Below are 20,228 nucleotides of genomic sequence, written 5' to 3' on the forward strand. Positions count from 1 at the left end.
TTAATGTCTCTAACAAGGGAGCTGTACATCTGTTCTCAAATGTCACCTCGGACCTCTGATACACAATAGATTCTCTAACCTCTAGGTATGCTGGGAACATTTAAGCCCCACCTTTACCCATATATATTGTAATATAGTTGTGAAGCAAAGCAGAATTCTGCAACTGCATGGTCTCCATTTATAAAACTTAGGGGAAACGTTTGATGTCTTCCAAGTAAAGAAGAGCACCAAATCATCTTTGGTTGAAAATGCTGAAATGGGAATTCAAGATCAAAGACTCAGTGACAGGTCAATGTTTGCTGGGCTGTAACTATAAAGTCAGTTCTGCAGTTACGAGCAATAAAACAGCCAGTGTAGAAGGTTAGCTCAGATAAAACTGCTCACTTTTGTACTGTTTCCAAATAAGCCCGGCTGTTTGGTTGCATCATTTGAATCCCACAGCTTTAATGTACGACACGGTGAAACCTTACCTTGCTCAGGATGTGGATAGTTTCGCCCTCTTTAATGGTCAGCTCATCCTCATTTGTAGCCTCGAAACCAAAGGTGACCTTACAGTACTCTTTCGCTGAGGAAACAGAAATGATGGGGTCTTAAGGGTTCACAGGAAGACGTCGTTCAGTATTTGCAAGTGATGTTTCATCATATCCAAAACACACAGTGAGGCTGTAACTAATGACAGACGCAAATGATGCTATCAAGGCTAGCACGCCAACTTTTGAAGTAAACAGGACATAAAGAAAAAACTGTTTTCCACTCACACTGACAAGCAATGGGTGACAGTAAATAGACTTTTTAAATGTAAAAGTGTTCTTTTCAGTACTTTCACAGTGTTTTACCTTTGGATTTGCCGTCTCCGTCTCCTCTCTGCAAGTCTGTCATGTTGGGATGGGCGGGCTTTGCAGCAGATGGTAATGATGGGATTGGCTAAAATGAAGCAAACCATACAGATGGAAATGATTTATCGCACATGAGTGGATATGTGGCATCATGTGGAGGAGTCCTGTCTATAAGACAGTTTGTGTCTGAGCCCAATGAGGAGAGTAAGACCGTGTTGTTAAGTGTAAATGTGTATGAATGATGCTCTTCAGTTTGGGGTTAGCGGTTAAGAATTGTAGAAGATATGGAAAGAGAGAATAAGTAAGTAAACAGCAACTACTTTTACATGCTCACTAACACTATTATTCAGTTTATGACAATATTCAAAATTTGATATTGGTCATGTTCTGTTTGAATACTCAGAATGAGGCATTTTCTGATTAAGACGTGTCATATGTTGATATTATTTGGGTTTTAGGAGCTTTCCTTGGACGTGTCTGCAACACATTCAGAATATTCGTCTCAATTGAGGTTTTTAAGCGCAGTTTGTGACACGCGGCCTCTCAACCTTTTCAACAAGGCGGTTGAAGGAAAGAAAGAGGGGAAGTTGCTTTTCCCCACACGGTCGAACAAGTCCTCCCCCGGTATATATACCAATGCAAAGAAGCATATTGATCGGAGTGTGCACGCCTGCATGCTATCTGGAATGTTAGAGGAATATTCATTTCCTTAGCCATGTAAATAGCTTAGTAGGAATATTGTATATAGAGTAATGGCAAAAAACAGAATGTGTTTTGCATGTAAACGCAGTCATTGAACCACAGAAGGCTTGTAAATGTTCTGCTTTACTAGGAATGTCTGATGTTTCAGCTTCTAAGTAAGGGTTAGTGAGTCACAGGCAATAAAAAGACTACATAGAAATAAATAAATACTTTGCTGTGATACCAACAGATGTGAATACACAGCATTAACCTGTAGAAAGTACCAGACAGGTGTATAACAGAACGGATCAACTGTTTACAGAAAATCAGAAAAAGAGAAGAAAAAGTCACAAATGTACAAAGTAACAAGCAGGATGCTTTATGTCCTTGATACTAATGCAGGCAGAGGGGATTATGTGTGCTGGTCAAGACCAAATGGAGAGATCACTGGCTGTGAAGAGGACAGTGTGAGAGCATGCGAATGTGAGGAGTGGAGGAGAGTGAAGGAAGCCGTGTTAGTGGTGAAAGAGAGTGTGAGGGCTGTTGTGAAGAGGAGAGAGAAGAAGAGGGGAGAGTTTCAGAACAGAGTAACGTGCCAAACTAAGCACTGAGCTACACCTGTATGTCAGTGTGGAAATAAACTGCCCTCACCTATTTCTATTTTATTTTCAAAATAGTAAATAAATAAATGAAAACCGAAAAAAATATATAATAAAAAAATATATGTTTTGAGGACAAAATGTAAAATCGATCGTGTGTCAGTTTTTAAAACCGATTTGAAAATCCTGTTTGAATGTGTATTCACAACAAAGAGAAACATCACATGAATCTGAGTATGTTCCTTCAGCGCAGGCCGTAAACAACACACCACTTTAAATAAAAGGGCAAAAAAAGGAGGTAAGTCGGTGCCAGGCTGAGCCGGGACACTTCCTCCAAAGCAACACAGAAATACACTTTATAAATAACACACACGTCATGTAGCAGTATTTAGGAGATGTCACGGAGACTAATAGAGATGTTTACTTAGCCTGCCGTAAATAACTGTGAGGAGCTCAACATTTTGTAGGCATTTCAATTATTAAGGATATAGATGTAAATAAGATCTATTTCGCTTGCAAGAGAAAAGCTGAGAGGGAATATTAAACAGTCTGATTTCATCAGCTCAACAAAAAGATCCCCGATTGAATGAAAATGAAAAAGCAATGTTATGAATGCCTTTGACTAGATTGTTTCAGTAAACAGGTAAACAATAATATAACGGGACTTCTTAAAAAGCATGTGATTGGCTGCTCCATCACACTGGACTGGACTGGATCTGCTGAGTCATCAGAAGGCAGGAGACCACAGAAGGAAACAGAAAGGAAGTCAGAAGAATATCAATAAGGCGGTTCTGTTGCTGATCGTGTTGTGGCGCTGACCAGAGAGCTACTGTAAAGTAACTTCATAATGTATGTTTACATTTGCTGAAAAATATTCTTTACTCGTATGACGGAGGTGCTTTTATTGTGTCAACTAGTAGGTGTCGGGTTAAGATGAAAGAATCTAGTTTTCTCACCACCTTGGAACGCAGAAGTGTTTATATCCGACACCGCGGGAGACATGATAGCTCTTAAATATAGGGACATTTTCAGACAGTCTCTCCTGGAACACATTCACTGTGTTGCAATCGGCTGTACACATGAAAAGTGACCAAAACAGTTGGAATAAATGAAAAGAAGAGACGTCTAAACACCTGGCCAATCACTGGAGGAAGTGGATGTGAATGCCCGGCGTTGGTTTTGGAAATTAAGCGAAACTCTCGGATGAAACGCACCAAATTGCGAAGTTGGAAAGGTGTTTAAACTATCCAACAAGCAGCTCTGACAGAGTACTGGCCCCTTAAGAGGTGTTACCATTGGTCTCTCACTCACCGTTTTGTCTCTCACTGTGTGAGTCAGATACAGCAGTGCCCGAGAGATTACGCCTCAGCCCGTTTTTCCCAGTCGTTAAATTTCAGATACATTTCCTTCTGCCACAGCGGTCAGTCTGCGGTGACCATTTGCACAGGAATAACTTAAAACCTTTTCTTTTTATTTGGTCATTTCTTCTGCAGTAAAATATCTATTTCTTTAATGTCTTATGGTCAATATATCCAAATGGGAGGCTTGTTTTATGTTTAACGTATGCAACGACGAACCACAGCGATGAACGTGTTTGTGTTTTTCATTCAATTATTATTTCATGTCACATATTTAAATATACAAAAAGGACATCATAATCCTCTTCTATGGAGTTCAGCTTTAACAACATTGCTCATGTTCCATGTACTGTGTCTTGCATCACACTTACTCTCCCCTTCTTTTCCTCTGTTTCGGGGCTTGGCAGTCGGGCCTTTAGTTTGACTGACCCTTCTTTGAAAATATCTCCGAAGCCAACGCCTCTGATCTTCTTGGGCTGAGCAATAACTCCGTTCCCTGAGGCAGGTTGAGGGGATGTGGGGGTGGCGGTGTTTTCCATTCCACTTCCATCTGCGGAGGAGACACAACGGGGTGAGACAGAGTGTGAATTTCTCCACAAGTATCACACATCTTACCGCTTTGCCTCCCGCTGCAATACTCTCCAATAGAACTTGACTTGGAAAACACACATTGTATTCCCCTTTCAGCCAGCAGAAGGTGCTACAATAGGGTTTTATGTATAACCTAAGATTTACATTGTAACATTATATGTGAATTCATATACAACTCTATACCCCAGCCAAGATGGGAAACCAGGGTATCATATTTGACACTACATAATATTTCCTCACATTGTTGCGTTTAAACGTAGTCCCTTAATATCTAACCTCAAGCTGTGGCTCCTAAAATGTGCACACACGCCACACACATAGCTGCAGCTCTCAGTCATATCACTAGCAGACAGAAGTCTTAGAAACATCCAGCTGCAGACTCAACCCTCAGCCAGACTTCTTGTTGAGACTTGTTCCAGCTGGGCTCAACGGCTCCATTTCTACACTTCATTTTCCTTACAATAACGTAACTTACACAATGCAAAGAGAACAACGCCAACAACTGGAGAATCGACCAGAGAACAAATGTCTGAATGAGAAATAAGAGAAAATAATCGTTGTTGACATCTGCCTCGTTCTTGTAGTGGTCCAGAACATTAAGTGTATTTTAAAGCTCTACGCACGTCGGCAGCCACGGTTGAGTCTAAGATAGAACAAGGAAATCAATCACTGCAAACATGCATTCCCCGTGCACCTCCTCAGATGTTTTTCCAACTAAGTTGCAAGCTTCACATTAATGAGGCCCTGCTGGTTCCCTTCTCACCAGTCTCATCTGCTGCCGTGTCGTTGGACTCTCCGTCCTCTCCCACGGCATCCAGCTCTTTGACAAAATTGGAGGGAAACAGTCCTGACTTGCCGTTCACGGTGCCGTTCCACCAGCCCTCTTCAACCTGCGCAGAGAAGACAGTACAAGATATATACCACCTGACATGGAATGGGGATTTGTTTTTCTATTTTAAATGCAACACTCTGGACAAAACCGCCACAAATACCCACTAACATCTGGCTCATGTCTTCACAGCTGCTGTAGTCGCAGGTGTTTGTTTATCTGCTGCAGCTCCGATGGGCAGTAATGGAAACATGACACTGGGCAGTGTTGAGGTGAGTGTATAATACATAAAAATCAACACAGATTTGGACAATTTGCATAATTGATTAACGTCAAAACATACAATTGATAAGCTCTCCTCAAAGCCACCAGACTCCATTCAGAGAAACAGTCGTGTTACCTTTGCTGAGCATCCTAAAACACACTTCATTCAAACTTGATACAAACTAAATCAAACTCATCAAAAGCGTCTTTCTTAGTTGTTCCACTGTTCCAACAATCACCAACTCTCTTTGAGAGTTTGAAAGAGAGACTGAATAGATAACAGATATAAACAAATGAAATAAACAGTAACCAGGAGTCCATCGTCTTTCTGGGGTTTAAAAAGAAATAGTGTTAGGAAGCTCAACAGTTCCACTAACATTCCCCTGGTGCCACTGATGTTACACATATACAGTACTATAGAGAACATTATTTAAAAACAATTATGTACACCCTGCCAAGTAAATAATACAAAACTCAGAATAAAAACAGTGAAATAGTGTGTATTAGGTTGCAATTAGAAGTATTAATTAACATGTTTAGGATTTTCTTTAACATGACACATATGATGGGTTTATAGTTCAAAAACGATGACGCACACATTTCCGTTTAACTTATTAGCTCTTCTTGTTGCATACGGTATACAGTCAGTGTTGTCTGCTCCACACACAAATAACTAGTTATCAGTTGGTTAAATACATTAAGTGGTTGGAATATTACACCTACAACAACGGCTCTTAAATTACACACCATAAACTTTAGACTACTGTCTTGTTTATCCCAAACACCTACAAGTCACCAAGTAAAAAGGCCGATGCGGATATCTCAGACACTTTTATTCCCACTCGTCTTTCTCAGCCTTTCCAAACAAAAGCACTCGTATGAGAAGCTGTGCTTAAAGTAGTCACTCACTAAAGTCAAAGCATGCATTGAAAGTACCTCTTCAGTGATGTCTATGACGTCTCCGACTTTCAGCTCCAGCTCGTCTTCGTTCTGTGGCTGGTAGTCAAACAGAGACTTGCACTGTCTCTTCTTAGGCTCTGTGAAAGGCACATCGGGAAACACCAGTTAGTCAACCAACCTGTTGTATGGCCTCCCATGTGCATGTGAGCTTAGTGACCGTCTGTGTGTTTTATCAAATGGGAAGGGCTCGGCTGTGTGTGCGAGCACGTCTCCGTCTCCTCTAGAATGTGAAAAGGGGGCAGTGTTAGACAGACACAGATGTCTGTTTTCAACAATCTAGTGACAGTTTCTTTACATATTTCAATGTATTCAACTGATGAAGTGGGGGTCCTCTCCAGAAAATGTTAAGGGTTTTGACTTTACATTACACCATTTTGGACCATTACTACTACTGCGATTAAAAAGACTATAGGTGAATTATTATTTTATTATTTTACACACAGTATTTGTCTGAACATCTGATTATTTTTGTAATGTTTGCCCTCTAATATCATATCCTGTAAATAAATAAATAATAATAATAATAATAATAATAATAATAATAGCCTAGATCACTGGGTTCCTAGCGCCATACCTCCAGGCATCCCAAACTGCCCACTCTCTCTACTCCTCTTAGCTTTAGCACACCTCAACCAGAGCGGTGGTGATGGTCTAGTGGTACGCCATCCAAATACAACACCTGAAGGTTGTGAGTTCAATACCAGGGCTGCCACATTGTGCCCCTGAGCAAGGCACTTAAACCTAAGTTGCTCCAGGGGGGCTGTCCCTGTACTTAGTTCACTGTAAGGACTCTGGATAAGAGCGCCTGATAAATGACCTGTGATGTAATAGTAATATAATACAATGAGTATGTTATCAACTACTATCGTTGGGTTATTGATTTATTTTCCAATAAACTGATTACAGTGACAGTAGTGCGCTAGGCTGTGTTTGAAGATCTCGTAATGGACTTCTTCCAAATGCTACTGTGACTAAACTGGTCTTATTATTGATATGAAAGGATGAGCGGGAGCTAACCCTCAGCTGTCACTCGGTCAGAGACATGCAGCTGTGTGGTGCTACACATGCTGTAAACATAGCAGTGCAGTGTGTGTACAGTTTATTTGTTTATGAATAAATGCTACACCTCCTCAAGACATAAGACTCATGTGTCTTGTTTGCCACCTGCTGATTAAAGTGAAGGGGGTTAGCCCCAAAGTTAGCAACAACTCTGGCTCAGGCTTACTTAAGGAAGGCTGACCTTTGAGGTGGACCTCCACAGCCGTCCAATTATACTGTATATCCATCTCTGTATCGCACAAATGCAGGAAAGTTTTTCCCAAAACTCTGTACTGTCATTCTGTAATAGTAGAAACACAGCAACTGTAGCTAGGTTGGAGAAGACTAACTGCACTCATGATAGGATCTTTGAGCAAGACTGGACACGGTGCTGGTATGCAACAGACAAACATGCATGCATGAAAGGACACATGAGCTCACACACAGAAGGCGCAGGTGAAATAATATTTGCAAATAACGTTAGACCACGCCCCATTGCAGTAAACCCCACTCATCCTGTACACCGAGCAAACACTGACAATATTTACATGTTTTATTTTACCCAAAAACAAGAACTACCGCATCTTACTCTTTGATGCTGCTGGTGGCTGCGGCAGGAAGCCACCAGTTGGGATGCCGATGGTGCTCATCCTCTGAACCAGGTTGGCCACGTTTCCGGCACTCTTCTCTCTCCTTGGAGGCTGAGAGGCCTCTTCTTTAGGCTCATTCTTTGTTTCCTTGACCTCTTTGGATTCCTTCTTCATTCCCTAAAAAAAGAAAAAAAAAGAAACCAAACACACAGAAATAAGTGGGAAGCCATCTTTTCCACTCGGTCTTCAATAGTGACACTTTGCTCTGTTCATGGCCGGGTCGACAGACGTTCCACCAATACCCCCGATGGGCGTGAAAGTGCGAGGACCCGTTCATCCCAGCTTTAGTTATTTTAACTATTATAATTCTGTTTTCATTCCTTTAAGGGTCATTGTAACTAAAAAAAATACAAATTCTACTACTAATAACACTAATAATAATAATAATAATAATAATGTATACCGTAATATTTTCTGAGACGGTTATTGTACAACAGTAACTGTATTTGTGGTCCATTTGTGGTTTATTTCACTTCATACAAAGGTTTGGTCTGACAGTGATGCCGTTTGGAGACGGAAGTTCAAGGACTGTTTGACTATCAACAACTGACTTGCAATTGACATCTGAGAAATGAAGGCAAAGCAGAAACTTATGTCTTAGATAGAAACTTATTTTTTAAATATCAGGACAAACTTGCTATATAAAGAAATGATCATGATTATTTCTCAAATACACCAATAAACAGAACTATTTATTTTTAGGAAACACTAACTTTACTAAAGAGGAGATGCTAGCTGTGAGGTTTTTTTTTTAGTACTTGGACTAAATCTCCATGGGGACACAAGTATCAGCTTGGCAGTTTAACAGTTTCATAATAACCAGGAGTGAGTCGGCGATGATCACTATAATGACCTCATCTAATAAAAATAGACTTCCATCACTAACGGGGGAAGTAAATAAAGGGAAGGAGAGGGCTATTAAACCTCAATACTCATATGGTAGAGCTGGACCGCTAGATTGGCTCATGTACAGTACATCAGCCGATATTAGTTTGTTGCAGATATAGTACATGTATAAACACTGGCTTATATGTTGGCAGACAAGTACGTCCTTGTGTATGGTATGTTTCAAGGTTTCCGTTATCCGGTAATTACTTTTCTCCACTCTCGCACTAAGATGCCTCGCTGAGATGACAGCCCTCTGCGGTGATGGAGGCTTGAATTTCTCAACGGCCTGCAAAGACCTCATCAGGGTTAGGGAGTCCCGATTGCTTTTCATTCCAGCCCCATGTTAACCGGTCAGAGCATCCACAGAGCCAAGGTGAGCAGGTGAGGAGCCAGCAATAGGAACGTTTCATTTAAAATTTATATTATACATTTAAAACAAATCTTTATTTTGGCCATTTTATATTTAATCTGAGAAAAGGAAAATGATTTAATATTTCAAGTCAGCAGCAGAACGGTGTAAATAAAATGTTATTAGCCTCATGGTGCATGATATTTCCACTTTTATCTGGCATACATTTTTACATAAGTACTTTTTCTTTTGCTTGAGTCTTCGGGGCTCAAGTTGAAACCTGCAGCTAACTCACTGACTCCAAGACAACAGTATACTTCCTGTTTATAGTGGGAACTGTAGTCAACACAACACAGCATGGTTAACCCCCAAATAGAAATAAGACAACATCAATATTAACTTTTTTGTGATGCGCTATAACATTCTTTGCGACATTACAAAGGTTAAGAATGTCCCGTCAACACGGTGCTTATATTCACACAGTCAGATACAATCTTACACACCCAGAAACCCTTGGACCAGCATAAGCAATGGACAATGGATGCCTGTACACACATGGAAATAGACACAGACCTGAAAACACACCCCTATGGCAGTTGATGAACATTATCCAAAAACCCCATAAACATGACTCCTATAAACGCACAACCACACACACATTTCTATCTTCATGACAATCTTCCATTGATTACATTCATTTCAAGGACCCTTCAACAACAAGATACATGCATGTCAATTAATCCTAACTAACCATGAACTCTTTAACATCTCCCCCCCGGACATCTTCATGTCCCCTGATCGTTCAGCTACAACGGCTATTTAAAGGAAGCAGGAAGACGACAACATCTAAGCAACGCTTTTAGGAGCAAAGTTCAAACATTCAGCAGGTCTTTAGAGGATTAACTATCCAAGCTCAGTGACTGTGCCAGGCTGTTTAGCAGATTACCTATCTCACTACATAGGATTACAGAATAGGTAAAACAGGAGAGAGATGACAGAGAAGTGAGGGTCAAAGACAGAGTTTTCTTTAGGATGTTTTTCCTTGTGTAGTGCGAGGGTCTAAGGACAGATGGTATCGTATGCTGTACAGTCTGTAAAGCCCATTGAGACAAAGTAGCCTAACACCATTAGTTTCGAGCGCCTCGGTACCTGTTCTGTCACGTTTTCAGAATGTTAGCATCGGTTCTCGCGACATCCCGAGTCAGATAGTTGATTCGCCAAAGAACTTAAAGTCAATCAAGGCGAAGCAATCAACTTTGGTGTCATTTTGACACATGAAAGCCAGCAGTCCATACAGCTTTGACCCCTGCAGGAACCGCATTCACAAAGTGAAGTCTATGTAAGAATCGTTTTATCAAATGCAACTAATGAATAAATGCATGCAGAGCTCTTAGCCGTTGTAAAATCGCTGCGACTAACAACCTCAACTGGATAACTTTTATAAAAACGGTTACTACATATACCTGGCAAGGTTTCCTAAAATAAACACACAGCAAAAGAACATTACATAGTTAGCCACACATGTATCTAACATTGACAACTATTATGCACACTAGAACTACAGAGAAGTGAAAGTAATATGGTCACTATAAATAAAGAAACGTAAGAGTTTGTCCACTTCGGATGGAGCTAAAAGTCTGGTGGATTTTAACGTTATTTCTCCGACATACATGTAGCTGTAGAATATCTTTGTTCTTTCGACTGCATTTGTTTATTTATTTTTGGTTCCTAAATGGCGCAGTGATCCTTTAGTAATAAGGTCACAGTTGTACATTTACAGAGTATTTAACAACGCGTTCGAAAGTGGCTCAGCCAATCAGAATTAAGTACCAGATCAATCTGTTTTATTTGAAATATAAATGACTCTCTCCCCAAAACTCGCTGTATATCAATGTAAAAAAATCTAAATATTTAAAATAAGGTTAACAAATATATTTCTGGTAAAACTGCATGATTTTCTCTGATTCAGTTGGTTAATGAAAGGAATTTTACGCGGCATTGTATACGCATGATGAGCTGTCAAAACCCACACTCAATCCTCGTGCTTGAATGCTAGGCAGGGCAGGTCAGTGCGATTCATAATAACGCCCCATTCACAGCTTCCCTCCCTGTGCAGGACACATTACATCATACCCTCGAGGTGGTGCGCTCATGATTGGCTACTCTTAATTCCCTTCTGAAAAGAATGTATTTGTGAACCGAGCGACGTCAGGGGAGCAAATGCAGGTTCAACAGTTTGTATAGAAATGTAACAACATCCAGATATGCGTTTGAGAACTGCAAGTATTGGTCTATAAATGTCTTGTTTTGTCAGTCCAAAACCCAAATATATTCACTTTAATATGATATCAAAACATCCTCCACATTAAAGAGGCTGAAAAGAGTATTTTCTGACAAATGGCTATGAAAACTTATTTAAACGATTGTCAAAATAGTTGGGGATTATTTTTCTGACAATTGACTAATTGATTACACGACAAATCATTGAAACGCTTATATCAAAGAACACAAACAGAGTACAGATCAGTGTGTGTGCGTGTGTGTGTGTGTGCGTGTGTGTGCGTGTGGACCACCTGGACACGGGTGGAGACAACTGGGGTCATAGCAATCTGTTTAACTGCGGCGGTTGCACATGTAGTTCACGTTGTCACATCACAGTTTAGAGGACGGCCCTGGCTCACACCGTCTAATGTAACTAGTTTTCAGTTCGGTTACTTTTTGACTGAAAATAGCCTTTTTGTTGCAATAACTTAATTTTCACACGGTAGACATTTTATACATTTTGAAAATGAAACAATTTAATAATATAATCTCACTAGCTCTACTTTGAATAGTAAGATGTGCATGTATATATATACATGTGTATATATATATATATATATATATATATATATATATATATATATATATATATACATACATATATATATATATATATATATACATATATTATATATATACATATATAATATACATTATATATCTCTCTCTCTCTCTCCCTCTCTCTCTTTCTCCCTCTCCTCTCTATCCCTCTCGCTCTCTCTCTCCTCTCTCTCTCTCTCTCTCTATCTCTCCTATCCCGCTCTCCTCTCTCTCTCTCTCCTCTATCTCTCTTCTCTCTCTCTCTCTTCTCTCTCTCTCTCCTCTCTCCCCATCTCTCCCTCTCTCTCTCTCTCTCTCTCTATCTCTCTCTCCGTCTCTCCCTCTCTCTCTCTCTCTCTCTCTCTCTCCCCTCTCCCCTCTCTCCCCTCGCATCTCTCTCTCTCTCTCTGCCCTCTCCTCCCTCTCTTCTCTCTCCTCTCTCTCTCTCTCTCTCTCTCCCTCTCCCTCTCTCATCTCTCTCTCCTCTCCTCCCTCCTCCCTCTCTACCTCTCTACCGCCCTCCCTCCCTCCCTCCCTCCCTCCACTCCCTCCCTCCCATCCCTCCCTACTCCCTCCCTCCCTCCCTCCTCCCCCCCCTCCCTCCCCCCTCCCTCCTACCTCCCTCCCTCCCTACCTCCCTCCCTCCCTCCGCGTCCCTCCCTCCATCCTCCATCCCTACTACATCCCTACATACCTACCTCCATCCTACATACAGCACCTTCCCTACATCCCTACCTACCTACCTACATACCTCCCTCATACCATCCTCCATCCATACCTCCCATCCACACCCTCCCTCTCCTCCCTCTCATACCTCCCTCCCTCCCTACCCTACATACCTACCCTCCCTCCTACCTATATCCATATCCAACCTCCCTACCATACCATACCACATACATACTCCATCTATAATATATATATATACTAGATATTAGTATATATATATATATTATTATATCATACATTATACATATACATCTATATATATATACAGACATATATACATACATATACATATACATATTATATTATATATATAAATAATATACATACATATATAGATATACATACATACATACATCAGAAGATATATATATTAATATATATACATAACATACATCCATCCATACATACATACATATAATATATATATATATCTATATATATATATATATAATATATATTATATAGACAACACATACATATATCTAATATGTGTATTATATATATAGATTATATTTTATTATATTCTATATATCCTATATCCAAACCACACAATATATATATATATATCTATATACACATTAACATACACATATATTAATACATACACCTTATATATATACATCACTATATACACCATACCACATATATAGATAGTATATATCATATATATATATATACATATATACATATATAACACCCATACACATATATATCTATATATATCTCACACATATACATATATATAATATATATATATATATATAATATATAATACATACATCAACATATATATATATATATATACATATACATATACATATATATATATATCTCTATATATGTATCTACATACATACATACATACATACATACATACATATATATAATATATATATATATATATATATATATATTATCATATATAATATCTATATATATATATATATAATATATCTACATACTACAATATACATACATACACACATATATAGATATATATAAATATATATATATATAATATATATATACTATATATATTAATATATATTATATATATAATATATATATAGTATAGAATATGTCTCTCTTCTCTCTCTCTCTCTGTTCTCATCTCTCTCTCTCTCTCTGTCTCTCTCTCTCTCTCTCTCTCTACACTCTCTCTCTCTCTCGTCTCCCCCTCTTCCCTCTCGCTTCTCTCTCTCTCTCCTCTCCTTCTTCTCTCTCCTCTCTCTCTCCATCTCTCTCTATCCCCTCTTCTCTATTCTCCCTCTCTCGCTCTACCTCTCTATATCTCCCTCTCTCTCTCCCTATCTATCTCTCCCTCTCTTATATCCCTCTCTCTCTCTACCTATACTCTCTCTCCCTCTCTCTCCTCTCCCTCTCTCTCTCTCTCTGTATTATCTCTCTGTCTCTCTCTGTCTCCTCTCTCTGTCTCTCTCTCTCTGTTCTCCTCTCGGTCTCTCTCCCTCGAAGTGGGCATATGTCTCTCTCTCTCTGTCTCTCTCTCTCTCTCTCTCTCTCTCTCTGCCTCCCTCTCTCTCCTCCATCTCTCTCTCTCCCTCTCTCCTCTCCTCTACTCTCTCCCCTCTCTCTCTCTCCCTCCTCTCCTCCCTCCTCTCCTTCCCTCCTCTCCCTCCTCTCCCTCTCTCCCTCTCTCCCTCTCTCTCTCATCCTCTCTATCTACTCCCTATCTCTCCTCTCTCTCATCCTCCTCTCTCTCCGCATCTCTCTCTCTCTCTCTCCCCTCTCTCCTCTCTCTCTCTCCCTCCCTCCCTCCCCTCCCTCCCTCCTCCCCCATCCTCCCTCCCTCCCTTCTCCATACTCCCTATCTATCCCGCCCTCCCTCCCTATATCCTCTCCCTTCTCTCCTCTCTCTCCTCTCTCTCTCTCTCTCTCTCTATCTCTCCCCTCCTCTCCCCTATCATATATATATATACATACATATATAAGGACATTACATATACATAATATATATAATATATTATATATGATATAATATATATCTATATACATACATACATACATACATACATAAATACAGAGATAGATATATATATATATATATCTAATATATCTATGATATATATATATATCTAATATAATATACTACAGACATACATACTCCATATCATAACATACTCCATACATACATACCTACCTACATACATACATACTACATACTAAACATACCGACAATACATACATACATACATACTACCTACATATCTATATATATATATATATATATAATATTACCATACATATCTATATATATGTGTATATATATATATATATATATATATATATTATTATTATATATATACCTATATACACCCATATATATATATATATATAGACACATATACATACACATATATTATATAGATATACAACACATATCTATATAGTACATACACCTATATACACCCATACACATATATATATATATATATATATATATTATATACATATATACATATAACACACATACACATATATTTACCTAACCACTATATATAACACACATCATACATAGATTTATATATATATCTCTATATATTATAGATATATACATAACATAACATATATAATACTCCTACATACACAATATATTATACATACATACATACATATATATATCTATATATCTATATATCTATATCATATATATATATATATATTATATTATCTAATCTATATCATATTACTATAATATCTCTCTACCCATACACTCTCCTCTCTCTGTGTATATATCTATAAATATCTCTATATATCTATATATATATCTATATTCATATATATATATATACATCCATAGTAATATAGACCCCATATATATATATTATATATACACATATACCTACACATATCTATATATATATGATACATACACATATATATATATACATACACATATAGACACACATATACATATATACTATATACACACATACACATAATAGAATTATATATATATCCACCATCACATCTATATATATATATACACACATACCATATATATATATATATCTATATATATATACACACTCCACATATATATATATATATATATCAACACATACATATATATATATATATCCACACACTCCACATATAGTAATATTCTATAGATAGACACACATCACATATATATATATATATATATGATATATATAGATTATATATATATATACACCATACACATATATATATATATATATATATATAATATATAATATACTATATCTCATATCGTGTATGTGTGTATATCTATTAGATCTGTTTCGGTTGTCTCTTATCTCTCTCTATATACACTCTCTCTCTACATCTCTCCCCATACCTCTACCTCTATATCTTACTTCTCTCTTCTCTCTCTATCTCTAAATCGCTCCCTCTCTTACCTCTCTCCTCTCTCTCTCTCTCTCTCTGTGTCTCTCGCTCTCTCTGTGTCTCTCTCTCTCCCTCTGTGTCTCTCGCTCTCTCTCTCGCTCATCTCTCTCTCTCTCTCTCTCTCTCTCTCCCTCTCTCTCCTTCTCTCTCTCTCTCTCTCTCTCTCTCCCCCCCCCCCCTCCCCCTCTCTCCCTCTCCCTCCTCTCCCCCCTGTCTGCTCTGCTGTCTCTCTCTCTCCCCCTGTCCTCTCTCTCTACCCCCTGTCTCTCTCTCTCTCTCTCTCCCCCTTCTCTCTCTCCTCTCCCCCCCCTGTCTGTTGTCTCTCTATCTCCCCTGTCTCTCTCTCCCCTGTCTCTCTCTCTCTCTCCCCCCTGTCCTCCCTTCTCTCTCTCTCTCTCGTCCTCTCTCTCTCTCTCTCCTCTCTCTCTCTCTCTCTCTCTCTCCTCTCCCCCCCTCCCCCTCTCTCCCTCTCCCTCCTCTCCCCCCTGTCGTGTCGGCCTGTCTCCTCTACTCTCCCCATGTCTCTCTCTCTCACCCCCCTGTCTCTCTCTCTCCCCATGTCTTCTCTCCTTCTTGCCCCCTGTCTTCTCTCTACCCTGTCTCTCTCTATACCCTGTCTATCTATCATCTATCCCACATGTAATGTCTGTAGATCTATCATACCCATGTCTCTCTATCCTCTCTATCCCCCCTGTCTGTATGTCTATATATATATACCCTTATCGAATACCCTGTATAATATATTATATATAACACCAATGTATTATATATAATTATATATATATATATACAACACACACTGTATATATACTAGATATCTATATATTATAACACACACACGTATATATATAACTATATCTCTAGGTATCTATATATACACATATATATATATAATATATCTATCTCTGTGTATATATATAGATACAGAATATATCTATTAATATACGTGTGTGTGTATATATATCTCTCTCCTCTCTCTCTTCTCTCTCTCTCTGTCCTCTCTACCTACATAGATCATATCTATATCCTTCATCTTCAGCTCTCTCCACTCTCTATATCTCTCTAATCTCTCTCTCTATAATCTATCTCATATCCTCTATCTCTCTCTCTTCTCTCTCTCTATCTGTATGGATGTATATATAGAATATATATATCTATATATATTATATATATTATATATAATATAGATACTCTACATAGATACATATATACACACATATATATATATATATAATATACACCTATACATACACATATATATATATAATATTATACATACACCTATATTATATACCTACACATATGATACAACACATACCCATCATATATAGTAGTAGTAGTCTATACAGTATATGGAGGGCATTATACGGAACACATACAACATATATATGTATATATATATACACACAGACACATATATATAGTATTCCACACATACACACATATAATAATATATATAAATACACACCTACATATATTTATATAATATATACACACACATACACATATATAATATATATATATATATATATATATATATATCACACATACACATTATCTATATAATAATATATATATATACAACACACATACACTATATATAGTACTATAATATATATATATATATATATTACACACATACACCTCTAGATATATATCTATATCTATATAATATATATAATATATATATTTATATATATATAACACCCACACATATATATTATAATATAATATGGTGTATGTGTGTAATCTTATATATATATATAGATGTGTATTTTAATATATATATATATATATACTAATACACATATTATATACATATATACCAGACTATACTATATATTTATATATAGTATATATATATATATATACATATATATACCTATATATAGATATATATATATAATATATATATACATAATATATCTCTATCTATGTGTATATATATAGATGTGTATATTATATTATACTTATATATTATATATATATATTATATTTATATATATATAATATATATATATATATATATATATATATATATACCCCATACACATATTACCTATACAGACATATCACCATGTATGTATGTAATGTATATAGATAATAACAACGTATATCTATATACACATGTATAATATTATATATCACACATGATATATCTATATATCACACATGTCTGTATGTATATATATATACACAATGTATATAAGACACATGTATATATATATATATATACCCAATGTCTATATAGATCCTATATATATATATATATCTATATATATATATATATATATATATATATATATATATATATACACACATACACATATATACATATACATACATATCACACATGTATGTATGTATGTATATATATATACACATGTATATATATATACACACATGTATATATATATCCTGTCTATTATATATATATCACACATGTATGTATATATAACACATGTTATATATATACACATTATATATTATATATATCACACCTGGTGTCGTATATATATATACCATGTAATATATATCTTAATTCACCACAGTAGGGTATTATATATATCTATACCCATGTAATATCTACCCCTGATATATATATATATATATATATACACACACATGTATATATTATATATCTCTATATATATATTATAATATACAACCACATGTATAATATATCTATATATATGATATATACACACACACGTTTATATTATATATTATATGTATCTATATATACACCTATATAATATATATTATATATATATATGTTGTATATATATTACATAGATATATATTATATACACACGTGTGTGTGTATATATATATATATATATATATATCATCGTTTGTGTATATATATATATATATATTATATATATTACATGTGTGTATATTATTATATATATAATATATATATATATATATATTTTATATATATATATATAATATATATATATACACATATATATATAGCATACCTATATATATATATAGATATAATATATATATATATATATATTTATATATATATATATATATATATATATATATATATATATCGATATATTATAACACATATATATACATATAGATATATATCTATATACATATACACATATTATACATATATACATATAACATATATACATATATACATATATATATATATATATATATCACTATACATATATAACCATATATATATATACAGATATATATAGATATATTACACACTAATATTATATATGTCTACACACAATGAGATACACATATAATATATACATATATTATATATATATATACAATCTAATATATATATATATAATGAATATACATATACACTATATATATATATATATATACATACACATATATATATATACATACACATATATATATATATATATATATAGTTATTGTTAATAAATTACATACACATCTTATATAATATACACACACATATATAGATACACACACATATATATATATCTACACACACACCTATCTATATATATCACACACACATATATATAATATATATAGATAATATATATTATATCTATATATATATATATATTATACATACATATACACACACACTATACATATAAGATACATATACATTACATATATATATATATATATATACATATACATATATATATATATATATATATATACACAAAATATACATATATATAGTAGTATATATACACACATATACCGCACTATAATACATAACTAATACATACATTTTTTTTTTTTACACTATATATATATATACCACAAATACTATATTAAATAGATATACACACTATACATATTTATTGTATTAAATCTATATATATATATATATATAATATATATATAGGTATATATATACATATATATATTATATATACCACATATATACACATTATATACATATACATATATATATATACTATATATATATATATATATATATATATATATAGTATATATATATAGATATATACACACACACACACACACACACACACACACACACACACACACACCTTTCCTGTCGGCTCGGTGTTTCATTACGGTTTTTTTGGAACGCTCATCCAAAAATCGGACGAGAGCTTCCGTTTTCGCAGTTTCTGGTTATGATGTAATATTGGCCATTTTTAAAAGAAAGTGTGCTTTTGAAATCCACAGGTGGGTTTTGGAGTTC

The 20,228-nt window shown here is 35.5% G+C and overlaps 1 protein-coding gene across 1 annotated transcript in view; it reads right to left on the minus strand.

Moving 5' to 3' along the window:
• cd2ap (CD2-associated protein) overlaps window positions 1-20,228 on the minus strand; it is a 65,677-nt gene that overhangs the window by 26,764 nt on the left and 18,685 nt on the right. The window contains exons 3-8 of the mRNA XM_029425305.1: window positions 7,746-7,923; window positions 6,095-6,195; window positions 4,829-4,955; window positions 3,846-4,024; window positions 837-924; window positions 471-565 (exon numbers count right to left, since the gene is read on the minus strand). Of these exons, the coding sequence (XP_029281165.1) occupies window positions 471-565; window positions 837-924; window positions 3,846-4,024; window positions 4,829-4,955; window positions 6,095-6,195; window positions 7,746-7,923 (768 nt within the window). The remainder of the gene's footprint in view (window positions 1-470; window positions 566-836; window positions 925-3,845; window positions 4,025-4,828; window positions 4,956-6,094; window positions 6,196-7,745; window positions 7,924-20,228) is intronic.

The sequence above is a fragment of the Cottoperca gobio genome, chromosome 24 (assembly GCF_900634415.1).
Source record: "Cottoperca gobio chromosome 24, fCotGob3.1, whole genome shotgun sequence".
Classification (NCBI taxonomy): Eukaryota; Metazoa; Chordata; class Actinopteri; order Perciformes; family Bovichtidae; genus Cottoperca; species Cottoperca gobio.